Source organism: Betta splendens, chromosome 5 (genome assembly GCF_900634795.4).
Source record: "Betta splendens chromosome 5, fBetSpl5.4, whole genome shotgun sequence".
Lineage (NCBI taxonomy): Eukaryota > Metazoa > Chordata > Actinopteri > Anabantiformes > Osphronemidae > Betta > Betta splendens.
In genome coordinates, this window is record NC_040885.2 from 15,434,503 (window position 1) to 15,450,188 (window position 15,686).

The 15,686-nt window shown below is 45.6% G+C and overlaps 1 protein-coding gene and 1 long non-coding RNA gene across 2 annotated transcripts in view; one reads left to right on the forward strand and one right to left on the reverse strand.

Annotated features, from left to right (window-relative positions):
• Window positions 1–15,686, forward strand: part of asic1b (acid-sensing (proton-gated) ion channel 1b) — a 99,568-nt gene that overhangs the window by 7,003 nt on the left and 76,879 nt on the right. The window contains exon 2 of the mRNA XM_029149758.3: window positions 663–858. Coding sequence (XP_029005591.1) covers window positions 663–858 — 196 coding nt within the window. The remainder of the gene's footprint in view (window positions 1–662; window positions 859–15,686) is intronic.
• LOC129604102 (uncharacterized) lies at window positions 6,652–7,348 on the reverse strand. The gene is made up of 3 exons (XR_008694718.1): window positions 7,169–7,348; window positions 6,969–7,035; window positions 6,652–6,876 (listed from the first exon to the last, which is right to left on the reverse strand). It is a non-coding gene; the product is annotated as an uncharacterized LOC129604102 (long non-coding RNA).

Genomic DNA, 15,686 nt, shown 5'->3' on the forward strand with positions numbered 1-15,686 from the left:
GTGCTTGTTTTCAAACATAGCTATGCCATCAGTTATTATGTTAAAATGTTTCCCCGGCTGAAGTGGTGTGTGTTGATACTCAAAGTACAGTAAATCTACTTGAAGCGTAGTTTGATCTGATTGTGCATGAAAGCATGTGTGCGTTGGGTAATACTGGGCTGCAGGTCTGGCAGAGCGAGCGTTTGGTTCAACACGTTTTTGTTCAGTTAACGGGTGAATATGCTGTTTTGCTCTTGCCTCTCTATTAATTTTTTACATGTTAATCCCCATTGTCCTGCCAAAAAAAAAAATGCTTGCCCGCCCGCCAAACTCTTTAAATGCACATTTTTAAATGAAACGGAGCTGCAGCCGAGGCTGAGTCGTGCCCTGCTGTCTGAGAGAATTCTTTGAACACATCTATTTTTTACTTTGTGGTTTAACACTTTGTGTTTGAAGATGATTAGACTGAAATAAAAGACTGTGGGGAAGGGCTGGTAGATTATGTCTAACATTTTGATGTTTACTGACGAAGGCCAACAATGCAAAATAAAACATGTTTTCTGTAATCATATACAGTAGCTACAGACCTCCTACTGTATGATAAAGACTAGGAGTGGGGTGATTTGTTACAATGTTTATTAACTGTGAGCACGTTAAGCTAAGCCCAGAACCTTCCTGTCCAGGTACGAGATCCGGGACCCGCACCTGGTGGAGGAGAACGTGATGCAGGTCCTGAAGGAGAGGGCAGACTTTGACAACTATAAGCCCCGCCCCTTCAACATGCGCGAGTTCTACGACCGGACTGGCCACGACATCAAGGACATGCTGCTTTCCTGCTACTACCGGGGAGGCGAGTGCAGCCCTGACTACTTCAAAGTGGTGAGTTACGCCTGTCAGCAGTTCAATGTCCTCTGTGCGGCCGAGTCCAGGGTCAGTGGGGCATGTTTTCAACGCGAGGTCACGAGGTCAGCAACGCCGGAGTTAAACAGAACAACCTTATCCTATTGGAACCTTGATCCTTAACTTAAGTTGTGAGGCCCCGTCAGTCTAGTTCCATTTCTTTCCCCCTTGGGATTCAACTGACAGCCAGGACCCACACAATGTGCAGACATTTATAATGGAACCCTGTGTCAATTCCACATCAGTTAAAATGAACACTGTTTGTTGTTGCTCTCATCCGAGCCGAAGCCGATCTTTGTATCTGATCTACAGATGCAGCTGAAGTCAAACCAGTAAGATCTTGCAGGTTCTTACCATCAGTCACTGTCTAATAACAGAATGCATGAATCCACTTCATTAGGTTCTTTCAATTCTACTTTAACAACAATATAATGTCTCAGTTTCTACCTTGAAATCGCCTCAAAGGCGATAATTCTATCATATCTTCATTATTGAGCTCACAGTGGCTGCTGTTACTGTATGTGGTAGTTCTATTGTTGAGCCGCTGAGTGTATATTCATAGAGATCCTGACCCCATGCTTCACCTGTTCTGTAGGTGGCAACACAGCTACAGCGTTGGCTGCTTCCTCTTTTGTTACTCTGACCCCTTTTATATAAACGTCACCTCTTCCTCTGCTGCTGTACGTTCCCTGCTGTTTTAGCCGTCCGGAAATGATATAAGAGACCAAACGACTTTCACCTCAGAAAAATTATGTTGACAATAGATGGCAAAGTGAACGGGTGGAGTAACACAGACGGAGCAGAGCAGGGATCTGTGTTGGACGCTAGCTGCAGTGGGAGAGGGAGCAGACAGAGCAGCCATCCGACAGATGCTCATGCCAGAGCAGGTGGTGAATGATGATGGCTCTGCATTGATGAAGTTGATGTCTCTTGATAGTATCGCAGTAATTGAGCTGTAATACACATTTGTAAGTGTCTTATAATGGGCCCAGTTGCTGTATATCATTGACTATATCCTCTTGATGGCATCAACTAGCGAAGGCCGCCGATTGTTTCAGAGAACGCGCTGCATTCTGCTTTTGAATCGTCTCCGGCTTCTTTTTTTGGTTGTCACTTGTAAAGCAAGTTATCTTTTCTACGGAGAGATAAACAGGTTGTAAAAATGCAGCGGTTATTGACTGAAGCCAGGGATATTGATGTTCATGCTGGTTTGTTTCTTTTATGCGTTTTCCCCCACTCTTCTGGGCAGACAACAGCCATAACACTGTAGCTATTAATAACGTTTATATGAATCTTAAATGGAGACGTGCGTCGTCTCCTTACACCGTAACTGCTTAGTTTTCCAGGAGCAATGCAAGGGTTTGAGAAATGCACGGATGATGTAGCAAGAAAAAGTAAGAATGTCCCTGTGTTGTTTTACCGCCCAGTGGTCCTCTGTGCTGCATTACCTTATGCTCTGGAGGGTTTCCCCCCATTATGCTGTAAAACCATGCAGTGAAGCAATGGCCATGTGTCTCCATTCACTGCAGTTGGCTGCGCCTGTGCGAGGCTCCGCTGCATGAAAACAGCTGTGAACCTGGCTGAAAGGTCCGTTGAACGCTCTCGACCTCCAAAACGCCTCCAAACGTCTGGAAGCGATTGATAATGTGGGCAGCTCCTCTTGCTTGGATGCAACATCGACTCAGCTGTGTAAGACGGACGGAAACAAGTCGACTCGGCCAAATACGAGAGTCCATTTGCATGACATCGTTTTATTAGTAGGTAGCGATGGGCAAACGCAGCTGTCAGACCACGGCGGTTGTGATTAGATGGTGGGATCAGCAGTGTGAGACTTTATTATATACAGGTGGGCGAATAGACCTGGTTACTATGTCAGAACCGATTTCACACTGTTTTCACACTTCATTATCGAATTGCAGGTACAGTGTGACCATGTCAGGGGCCGGTGCTGTCACCAGCTCATGGCTAGTGTTGGCGATACCTAATTGGACAAGGTGTCATATAACCAATTTCCAGTCCTTACTCCTGGAGCTACTTCTCCTACTACGTCAATCTCACTCAATTTTAATCCCCGTTGCCTCTTCCTTCTCCGCAGAACGAGGTTTGATGATCAGGATTGCTGGAGGTTGGGCTTGTGTCTTTTAGCTTAGTTGATATTAAAAAACAGCAGGGAAGAGAAATGGCCCTCAATTAATAGCAACACATGGCCTACAGCTTCTGAACCTCACCTGCTGGAGATAATAGTCAGACACTAAAATAAAGTGAGACACAAAAAGCCTAATTAGATTTTTTACGACCTTGTGTTTAATTAACGAGACGTATATGTCGACACATGGGGAAAGTTAAAGAAGAAAATGATCAATTAATTAAGTACAAATTCGAACTTGCTCTCTCTCCGAGGAACTGTCTGTAGATAAAGTGTTGATAGGTTATTTATGTCACAGACGTTAAGTTATTCTATTTCTATTTCAAGACATCTGTGTCTTGAAGCTCAGGGGGTTAGTAGAGAGCATACGAGAGACTGCACATGAGAGAGAATAGAAGGGAGGTGAGAAGGCGGAACAACAAAGTCCTTGGGATGAACCTCAACACAATGGTCAAGCGCTGTGGACGAACACAAAGACACCAAGCAGCATCTGCCACGGCGGTGGCAGCGGTGGAGGTGCTATCAGCGGACACAGGCGGGCGCTGAGCCTGCAGAGCGCCACGGCCCTGTATCTCCGGCTTCCAGCTGCAGAGTCGTTCGCCCAGACACGAGGAAGCAGCAGCTCCACAGGTCTCTGCACGTCCGCTTGCATCCGCGTGCATGAAAAGTCATAACCCCAAAGTCTTTCTGTCAATGTCAAAGACTCTAAGAGGGCATTTTGCGCTCTTTGTGTTTAATTTTAAATGCCATGCATGTTAATTAAGGCAAGAAGAAGGCGTGAGCTGCTATGACTCATGTCAAACTCTTAGTTGTACTTGCTATTATACAGCAGCTGACATCAGCCCATTTAGCCTGTGACAGGCCTTCCGCCATCACCCTCCACCTTAGTGTAACCCACACTCTTGTGTAATTACCCTGATCATCTTATTGAGCCATTGGATCCATCTCAGCTGTCCATTGACCCTAGGAGTCCACCCTTGGTGGTTCTGAGAGCTATCGCTAATGAAATGTGATCGATGGCGAGGGGCCTTCTGGAGGCGCATGCCCATGGATCACATTACTCAAACGCCCTTGGAATCAATAGGTTAGATCAAAGGGTTTTTTGACATCTTCCTTAAATATAATTCTGGCTTCACTTCTTGTATGTAAATTGAAAGAGTTATTGATCCGTCTAAACATTTCTTTTTACGTATGTAAATTGTTCCCTTGACAAGTAAGTTGGGTGTTTTTCTCCCTCGACTGTGTTTGCAGGGACCACAAGTCGCGGTTGTTTGGGCCTCGGGCTGTGGCGACCAGCTCAGCTCCTGTTTCCAAGCTTAGCTCCTGATTGAATCTAATTTAAGTGCATTAACTACTGAGAGGTGATGAGAGTAGAAGGTCGAGAGCCGCTTTGCGCTGCTCGCCTTTTGTACAAACAGCCTTTAACGTCCCATTGCTCATCAGCTGTTTCTGACAGAGCTCACCTTTTGTTTTTTTAATTCATCGTCACTACGGCCTCATCCATCAGCTCGAAGCCGATGATGCTGCGGTTCTTTTTGGCTGGACTGCTCCCACCCCTTTCACTCCTGAGGATAAATCAGTCAATTTGCTATTACTGTAGAACTCAAAGACATGGATCAGTTAGGTTGTTGCTGAGTAATGGATGCATCCCTAATGAAAAAACAACACACACGTTCCCCTCGCGGTTAACGAGGCCGGTTTCTTGTCTCTTGTATTTGCTAACTATTTTAGGTGGTGAACAGTTTTTCTTCTACAATGAGGAATGTCTGAATACTGTAATATCACTTTTTTTTGATGGCTTTAAAACTAACATCCTGCCCATTTTTATTCTTCTTCTTTGTTGTATTATTAATTGCAATGTGACAGAGACATTTCGACAAGATAGTTTCCAGATGTGCGCGGTGCAGGGTGGACAAAAGGTGAAAGGAGACGAAGGGAAATTCAGAAGAAAGATCTGAGAATCTATTTATTCAATGCAGTATTGTCACCGCTTCCACCCTTCGACAGGTGATTTTTAATAATGAATGTGGTGGGGGAGAGTAAGGAGAACGATAAAGGGGGGTGTTGTTCTTTGAAGAATCACTGATCAACCTTTTGGCTGAGAGTAGAGAGCGTGAAGGGCTTTGCAGGAGGAGAGGAAGGAAAGGTGGAGCGTGATGTGAGAGCGCCGGTGTGTGCCAGCAGGGCAGCCTCTGTTCGGCTCCGATGCCGGGCTGCCAGCGGCAACAGAAGCGGGAGGAAAGCGTGGGGATTGGTAGACACGGCCGCGGTCACGTTAGCCGGCTAATTAGCATCCGGAGCACTAATAGCAGGCCCCACTTGTTCCTCACGGCCCCTCCTTTCTGGCGCTTTTGTATTTGGGGTCTTACAGGAAACTTGGTACATTTGCATTGATACTGTTCATTACATTCAGTGATTTCTGTTCTTGCTCTAGTTCATTAACATCTTTGACAGATACGCAATTAAAGGTTTTGGCATTTAAAGATGCCTCTTAATTAAAGCAGCTGATTGATGACAGAGTGCATATGTGCTGTTTTCTGTGAAACACCATAGATTTTGTCTTAACCATCTCAGTTATTATGATAATTAGAAACGGGGGCCCCAGACAGGTAGGAACATATTTCCTCCTCTCATGGACAATAGATGATATCAGATTGTGATGTAGCAGCTGGGTCTAGGTCAAAGAATGAAAGTGACCCTAGGATATTGATGGTGTGTTTTCATCTAAGAGAGTTAGTTTTAATGTGTTTTACTTAGTCTGTTTCCTCCAACTAGACCACTTTCAACTTTCTTTTGATATTTATATTTTATTCAGTAGGGATTCAAGATTAAGAATACTTTTAAATCTGTGTTTATGACATTGAATAAAATGTTACTGTACTATGGTTGCCATAGCAACTGCTTATGAGTTTAGACACAGAAAATAAATAGCCAGTGTTAAGTGTCTTGGGTCTATTATAGTAAAGATACACAGTATATGGAGTAAACAACTCAGTCAGTGAATTAACTCATTCATCCAGGACAGAAGAAACTTGGTTCAACTGGCATTCAACAAGGACGTAGACCTGAGAAATCGAAGAGATTAGTGACAGTACGGCACAAGCCAATGTCAAGCCAAGAGTCCTTGTCACCTTGTCTCCACACTCTACTAAGCTACTATACATACAACTACCAACGAGCAGAAGTTGAGTTGTACCCAGGAGAGGCTCTTCAGGTGAAGTCCTGACTGCAGTATTTGGACATGGCAGTGGTTCAGATCCACTTCAAAAAAACCCACAGAGACAGTTGAGCCTGTCACAGCTAGCAGGCATGAAAGAGACACACAGCTGACCTGTCAGATGTGACTGGTACCAGACACCCAGCAGGAAGCCAGGACCAAGGGTTGGGGTGGGGTTCAGCTACAGGGGTAGCGCACTTCGCTTTGATCACGTGCTAATCGTTAATGTTGGATAATGCTGTAAAGTGTTTCAATGGGGTTTTCACAACAAAAACATTCACAACAACTTTTTATAATGAGAGAAAAGCAAAATGAAAAAGCCAGTTTGTCCACTTATGTTAAAAAGCAGTGGTGATGAAAACAAGCCTTGCAATTAACCTAAGAACTTATCAACATCATAACCAAGCTGGGAACAAAAACACTGCTGGGGAGCAAAATGGATTATTCTGACTGGACTGGACAACAGAGAGAGTCCAAGCTGCTAAATGGTTAAAGTCGCTGCATATTCACGCTCATTAAAGGATCTTCTAGGGCTCAGACAGACAAGCACCGGTCATACTGGACATCCAGCTTGGCTCCTTTTGCTGTTGAGGGGCATCCGGTCCAATGCTGGGTCAAAGCCAGCTCCTCTGACCTATTTACGTCCATCCCCCGTACATGAAAGATGCAACGTTACCTAGAAGTGTCCCCACACACACTCATTATCGCACAACTTCCGATACTCACCGAGCGCATGTGTGATTTCCTCGCTCTGCGCTGACATGATGATGAGGTGTTGATGCGTCTGCGGCACCTGCATTAACATGTGACTGCCCCAGTTAGTGTGTGACTCAGTTGTCAGCCAGTCATCAGTTGTTGAGTGCAGTAACAAAACGGAGCCTTGTCACTCAACCTCTACTTGTCCTTGTTAGCGTCTGTTCACCCACCGTGGCCCGAAGGCAGCAGCTCGTTCATTGTTTTCCTCATTTGTTTTCCGTTTCCGCGTAGCAACCCCTGGAAAGTGGGGCATCGGGAATATTGGCGTCTCATCCGTCTGACAGCGACTGAGGGCGAAGATGAATCTTAAGAAGAGGAAAGATGCAGATATTCCCAAACCAACACAGAGATGGAACTTCCCACAGCAATGCATTTAGATGACATACATACAGTATTTATGTTTGTAGATAAAGAGCAGCTGTTTGTGTTGTTGTTATTTGATATCTGCATAAAGGTCATGATTGGTCCTTTCTGCCATAGGGCAGACTAGTACATTCACCGCGGTCCAGTTGATTAGCTACTGTAAATCACCCGCATGTGAGCGGTTGTGTGTCGTTATCCTCAACCTCTTCCTCTCTTTGCCTTTTCTCGCCCTTTTTCCTTCATCGCGGAACACATCTATCACTCATTCGTCAGTCACAGTCTCTTTATCTTGCTATTCCCTCGTGATGGACCCCCCCCCTCCTCCTTTGCCGGTGTTTAATCACTGGAGGTTGCTGTGGGGAATTTAAAAGCATCAGAAATCACTGGCAGATTGCTGAGTGCACAGTTCACACCAGCCTAGTTCCGTGCGCGCTGTGCAGAGCGCAGAAAGGTGCGAGCAGCATATTCATGCAGTCCATTTAATTTATAGCTCTATTCAGTATTAATAAGTGTATGTGGGCGTGGGCGCGTGCGTGCGTGTGCGCGCATGTGAACCGGTCACACTCGGTAAAAGCTACAAATTAAATATCCAGATCCAAAAGCTTCTGCTATACAGTAAAATGCTGACCTGCACATTTGTTGGCTAAATCTCCCAAAACCAATATTTTTTATCTCCTCAGGCTGTATAGTTATCAAAGAAGTAGATTTTTGCCAGCCTCTACTTATTTAGCAGGTTTCTTCCTCTAGTGCGCTGATCGTGTGTGTGTGTGTGTGTGTTTGATCTCTAACACTTTTTGCTTCCACTACTCCAACATGTTTTATTTGTTATATCGGCAAACGGAAGACATTTATGTCATGTTGCAACGGGGCGACTGCAGCAATGCTTCGATTAGAGAAAAGCAATCGTGCCCTGACGCTGGACTGACAGGCACAATGGATGTGCCAAGCCTACGTTCAGCAACTCAGCAGACGTGAGGTGACGGCAGAGAGGACCCAGCTAAAATCCTGCAGCTGCACCCATATTCCTGCCACTGGGCTCACGCTTGGGCTTCGGCAAGGAGCAAACAGCTGGGCGGATGAGTACTTCAATTACTGTTTATGGAAGGAGGACGGAAGGCTTTAGGGGGAGTTAGAATAAGTACATACATTACAGAGATGAGATCCAACAAGTGGTTTAATCCACTGATGCAAACTAGTTCTTTACTTAATTACACATGGTTTTTTCCTGTTTGTCTGCCTCAGTAAATACAAGATGAACATGAACCTAAACTGTTCTTGTCTTCTAGTGCTCTCGTCCTCCACGTACTGACACAAACCATGGGTGGTGCATCCGCCAGATGTTATGAGGTTGGTGCCCATGGTGTGGGCAGCTCACACATCTGGACAGGCCCCATTAATGCTGAAGAGGTTTCAGAGCAGCACACTACCATGCATTTTTAAGCAACTTAAATATTTTAGCATGACAATGCTAAACCGCTCCCAGCTAGTGGTCTCCTCAGTTTCCAGCTGTTTGTGGACTGTTGTTAAAAGAGTGAACAGTACTTTGTGGGAAACACCAGCTTTTTTCAGACTTGTTGATACCATCCATCCAATATTTCTATCTGGGCCTAGAGTGTCTGGGGGGAGGGGGGGCGGCGTTAGGGGCCTGACGGTGAGGCAGCAACGCCGGTTCTCAGTAACCTCTGGACACTCACGGGCGACCGAACTGCAGCCAGATGTGTGTGAGCGTGACGCAAAGTGTCAGCCGAGTGCGCGAGCAGCGGTGCGTTTAGCTAAGGACAGCGGCCGGCCTCATAACACGTTAAATCATCTGAAAGGCAGGATTTTGTCGGGCCATTGTTCAGTAAATTGGACGAAAGAATCTCAATTGTGTTTATGCAACTTTTCTTGGATAGTTATGAGCCTGAGGTCGTCCGCACCAGCCTGTTCACTGATGTTAGCATCAACACGTAGCCTCTACTGCGCTGACACACAGGCCTCGTTTTTCTAGTTCAAGGCACCGCTCAGAGTCACGGCAGGAATAATCACTTAGTTCAGCCGACTATGAGGAGTAGATGGTCTGTGCTAAGAGACGAGGGCCCGCTTTTTATCCGTTTTTTGGATAACCCTGCTCCTGTCGTGTCGGGCTCTCGCAGCTTCTACTCGCGCGAGGCGCCGAGTGCAGACAGCCTCGGTTTTCTGGTTCAAAGCCCGCTTTAGTCGGTGAGCAGAGCATCGCTTCACGTGTCGGCGGAATAAAAAGGCCCCGCTTAACACCGCCGCGCATGACTTCATTGCTCAGCATTACGCTCAACCGACTGGCGGCGGGAAGTGGCCCGGTGTTTCAGGGAGAATGGCGGGTGATGCACGTGAGCACGGGAGCGTGTGTCTGCGCCGCGATAATGCCACAGCTCCAGGAATATGTTTAATGGTCTCAATAACCTTTTGGTGTGACCGGCGCTGGGGTCTGAAAGTGTTTTTTTTAACAATGAGAAGCTGCGTTTGGTAATATTTTGAGCTGCTGTTTGGAATATTTCATTTTGTAGTTTAGCTTGTTAATCTTTTACATGCAATTTGCCAGATGAACAGGTGGATGATTTGCTTTTGTCTAAACACAAAGCTCCATATCAAGATACTGCTAACAGACACATGACTTGGTTCATATATTACCTGAAGCCACTCACGCTCGCCTGTGACTGTAAATGAGTGCAGCCACACACACACACACACACACACACACACACACACACACACACACACACACACACACACACACACACACACTCTGCCGCGCGGGTCAACGCATTCTAACCTGACTTTTCTGAAAACGCGATGAAACCTCACACATTTATCAGGAAAGATGAGAGCGGCAGTAAACAGCTATTATTATGCGCCGTCACAGTCTGGACCCACACAATTACTGCCTGTCGTTTCGGTCCGAGTGGATCTGCTCGCCCATTAGTGTCATATATTAAAATGCGGGACACCGAAAAGGCATCATTCTTTTTTGCCGTTAAATGGATCTTAATGAACAGTTTGGGTAATGAGGCGGCAGACGCGCGGCACACAGGGACAATGGCAAACATGGCAAACTGGCAGCGGCCGACGGGTCCACTTTGTCATCACCCTGCCCTCGGATGTCACTCTGATTAGGCTTCATTTCCTGCTCTTATTCTTCATAATAGCCGCACCTTCTATTCATGCACATCAATATTACATAAGGTCACTACAAGCATGCTGTGGGTATTTTGACGCTATTGCTACAAATCCACCAATCCCAGCAGACTGGTCTGTGTTGTCAGTGTTGAAATAAATGAATCTACTGTATTAATGGGTGGTCATTGCAGGCTGGTGGCTTTATTGGTTTAAGCCATTAGGAAATGCAAATGGAGACGGATGGGAGGAAACGGGACGCACGGTGAGGTACGTTAAATACATCATTCATCTGTTTACCGCATAGTGAGTAAATGCCAGCCAGGGGTATCGTTAACACTGTGGTGGACTTCAGCAGTGGGTAGAAATGGACCGGGGAGGACTGGCTTCTCTGGCTGCAGCCATTTGGTTAGAAGAAGTGGACATGAAACAAAATCCTATTTCGTCAACATCTAGTAGTTAAGTGCCCTCGGGGAGGAAAGCGATTCCCTGCTCAATATCCATTAGTAAATACAGGTGAGTCAAAAGAGACGAGTTGATGAATAAGATGATGAAAATGTTTTATCATTGTATTAGGAATGTCATCATGACGGCAGATGTCATCACCATAAGACTATGTTCGCCTCGAGCTGCGGCTAAAATAGAAAATGAAATGCAATTCTGAAAAAAGCGTGGAAGTCTAGCCTACTTTATTGTGCTTATCTGAATTAGTTCAGACACAAAATAATCCAGTTGTTATGAAAAAGCATAATTTTGTATGAAGCCGTCTGTTCCCTAAAGACCGCTGGAATCATTTGTTGCTCAGGAGGAAAACATGAGCCACACATACAGGAGGAAAGTGTTGTGTTGTGTTTTCTGGCGCACATGACACAGTTACAAAAACTCTACAGGCTTCAGAACGTCGGTTCGGGTTTTTTCTTCTGTTGCTCAGTCGGTACCGCAGAGGTTCAACACACCACGGAGTCTGGATTTAAATCCCCAGTGAGCCAATTTAACGCCAAACTCACTGCAGCTTTACTCCAATTAAGTGCTTGTTTTTCTTCAAATGAACAAACCTGGTCACGTCGGCGCCAGATACGTTCGGACACATCTTTAAACCAGTATCAGTATTTAGGAAAAAGTGTTTTTGTAATACGTACGTAAACTAAACACTACTTTGTAGGAATGAGCTATCTAAAGCATGTGGGTGGTGGTGGTGCTGGATGGAGACGTTCTGCCCGGCTCTGTGCAAACTGACTGCCTTTGGACTGTCAGGAAAACAGAACCTGGGACGAGCCTGCAGATCCTCACAGTAAAGGCCCGTCAGCCAGCCCGGATTCAAACGCTGCATCTTCCAGCCGTGAGACAGTGGCTCGCACTGATCCACTTCTGTACCGCGCCTGCAGCAGAGGAAATGGGGCTGTGGATTGCATTTCCTCTTTGTCTGCACGTGATAAGCACGCTTTATTGAACTGCATTCCCCCATCCTGGTTTAACACTTGATTACGAAAAGCAGTTTACGTACGTATTACAAAACCTTCCACCTTCAAATCGCAGCTGTTCACTAGCTGAGCCTTTAAATATTAGGTTTGAAGAAGTCGTTATTGCATGTTTGCAGGACCACAGGCCGCGCCTGACAGCGTGGTGCACATTGTTATCATTAATATCCTAGTGTCTGCTGTCAATACGGACTGTCAGGTAGCGAGAACGTGATCCAGCCGTCTCACACCCAACGCATTCATCAATAGCCCTTCAGCTAATACACTTGAGGGGAACACGTGCGCCCCACCCCCCCCCACCCCCCGTGCAAAGACACGATAACACGCAATTAAGCAGCTCATTTGGTAGAAGCAAAATAAGGTTGTTGAAAAGGAATAGAGCATTTAGAGGTTGACTAATTAGCAATAGATGTGGAATGCAGCCAATGAAATAGTTGTGTTTCTGGCAGCTGATGTGTTTGGCTTTGAAAGGGCGCACGTCTTGCAGTACATTGAACCGTCTTCCTCTGTTATTGTTAATCATGCTGCGTTTGGGCAGGTAATGAAGTTTGTGCGATTGAAGAGTGCCGCCATCCATCCTAATAATAGTGTTCCCGGTGTGCTTTACATGTTATTGTCTCTCACTCAGCTGTGGGGAAACAGGCTTCCCAATAGGTCAATGGAAACACGCTTATGGCGAAACACATTAGAGGGTGTGTTCAGCATATGACAGTGATCAATGTGATCCATCTAATAATAATAAGATTTGGTATGACAACACTTAACCTGCGTGTGTCTGTAGCAAGTAGAACTGGTTGCACGTCTTCTGGAATGTGACCGTAAACGCACTTCCAAGCAACTAATAAATGGCAGTTTTTTACTGCAGTAGCAACACAGCAACTACACCTGGCACTAAGATAATGAATTATAAGGCTCCTGTAGCCACAAACAGCCGTACATGAACACTGCTATAAAACTAAGGCGTCCAACCTTCCTCCAGGCCTGTTCCTCGGCGGGTCCGGGTCGGCCTCACGCCTGGACCTGAGGTCCAGCCTTTGCATGTTACTGGGTACATGCATCCTCCAGCTTTGGTTTATGTGAGGATTTACAGCTGCACGAGCGCATCCTTAAGGGCAGACGTTGTCACATGAATCACCGAGGTTTCACTAGAACCTGCAATATAGTGAATATTTCCCAGATGAGACATACAGTACATATTGGAGTGACAGCCCTTCATTATGAGCGGCTCAGTTGACATAAGCTTCGTAGGAGAAGTCAAATCCGCCTTTGTGGCGTTGGTTGTTTTTTTTTATTCGTCTGTAAGAGAATCTAACTTCAGCAGAAATTAACATCTGTGTCGAGATTGATGGAGTCTGGTCTGTAGGTGTGAGCGGTTGTCTGTGGCCCTGGGACGGACCAGCTGAGCTGCTTTTCTAATGTAATGCTCTCCACTGTGACCCACAGGGACTTTGACAATAAATGTGGAATTATCAGCTTTCTCACAGCTTCAAGACTCATTAGATTCTGTGAAACGTATCAGTATTTAGATGGCACAGCTGCACCTAGTAATAAAGTGACCAGTGAGTTTCAACTCAGTCTCCAGTTTCACATCTTAATGTTTTATTGTCCCATATTTATTTATTTTTTTCATTCTCAACAAACCATGTAGAAAGATAATTAAAATAAACAGCCTTGTAGCAGTGGCAGTAACATTAATTTTAGTATCAAGATGTGAATTATCTTTTATCGCTGTTTAATTTATTATGTTGAGTTTTAGATCTTGCTCAAGTGCCTTTTTTGTAATGTACAGTAACTGACTATGAATACGTATCAAAGCATGTTTTGGTTGTGGTAAACTCCCAATTTGTACATAACATTTCCTGTTGTAATTTGCATCACGTGGCGAAATTGAAAAGAGCAACACAGCGAGCATAAATCATAATCCCTCCAAAGAAAAGAAGGATTATGATTCTTGCTTGGACAATTTTTTTATTTTTTCAAATTATAGCTAATACCCTATTTTTCGAATGAACAATTAATGAACACAGGCCCAACAATAAGCACATTGTAAGAAGGTCTTAATAACATACTCTGCCACATCTTCTCACTAACAGTACAATTTATTTCCCACGTTTTCAGCATTTATCAGCCGGCCGCACCGAAGCCTGTGTAATTCCAGTTAGACGATTACATCACTGTAGCCACTGTTCATGGATTAGGCCCGGACAGGCACAGCGATAGAACGGGCTGCAGTCGTTCTGTATGTATGGATTCACAACAGTGTGTCAGTCTATCTGAGAAAGAGTACGCGGGCAGGACCGTGTGCACGTATACAGTTCTGCACATCCATAGTGCAGTGGTTGATGGAAATGCAGCTAGCTTGCCTCTAGCCCTGGCTGGGCTGATGATGAGGTGCAAATCTAAAAGCCATTATACCTCCCTATGAGTTCTATTATCACCGCTGCCTGATAATTGCACTGGGCTGCGCTGGTGAGAGAGTGCAGCCCGGTTCTGGTCCCATTCTTTACGGCGCGGCCCGATACCATCTTCGGGTGCACTGGTGCGAGCGCTCCGGACTTTTTATGGCGTCCTTTTGTGTCACGCAGGCCAGACGGAGCCAACGCGGCAAGATAGGAATGGGAAGAAGAAGAAGTTAATGTTAATTAGCGGAGAAGAATGAAGGAGGGGGTGAAATCAAATCTCATTTATGAGAATATTTACGGGTCCTCTGTTCATCCATTTCTTTAAAAAAGGAGAATAATGAGGCTGGTTTTGCAATGAAAGGGAATGATGGGTCATGCAAGGACAGCTAAGAGGACAAAGGTGAACTGTAATGACATCTCTCCTGCACCATCACTAATTTAATGCTGTTATTACTGGTGTAAGTGGATTTTTATCTCTTTATGTGCATTCTAACATCCAGTGATTGATATTTAACTTTAGATGAGCTCGCCTAAAAGGCTCCCCAAGGAGAGCTGCGCTGGTTTCAGTGGGGATTTTTATTCTCCACCAAAAATAATGAGGCGGCAAGTACCTGAGAGGTGAGGATAATAAGTTTGTGGTCACTGGTGAGAGAGTCTGGCTGAGAATGAGCGAGCGGCCCGCTCGCCGATCAGCCGCGACTGCGATGCCTTAGAGCAAGACAGTGAAGTTAATTAATCCAGCAGCATCGGGCTGCTGCTGTTGTGTCTGCGTGAAGCGAGGGAGTGCGTCGGAGCGGCCGTAGCGGAGATCCGTCATCGTCGGATGGTGTTGTGGTGTTGGTCGGCGCCTTTGAGGCCTTAACTGCTAAAGAGGCGCCACATAGTGAACATGCGATGGATCAAACGCTTATTAGCGTGTCCGTTTCAGCCTCATCCTTCACGTTTACATGGTCTCCCCTCGCTCTTGATCTCGGAGAAAAAAACATGAATCTGCAATTATTTTGCTTCTACCGTGCCTCATCATTACCTCAGAGATCTGGCGCTCGCGCTGTTTTCGCCCTCCTTGTCCGTCAAAGAGCTGCGCTTTGATATTCATGCAGCAGCGCGATTGAGATGCAAAGGAGATGGCGGCGAGGTCCCGGGTCATCTCCTTCTCCTCCGCTGTTTTCTTCTTACCTCCTTCTCCCTCTCATCCTTTGACCTGGTTCATCCTCCCTCTGCTCTACTAAGGCTGTTTCACCGACACATGTTTTTTTTTCTTACGCGATTTCATTTTAACCACAAAACGCACCGTGACATGACCCCGTGTCAGC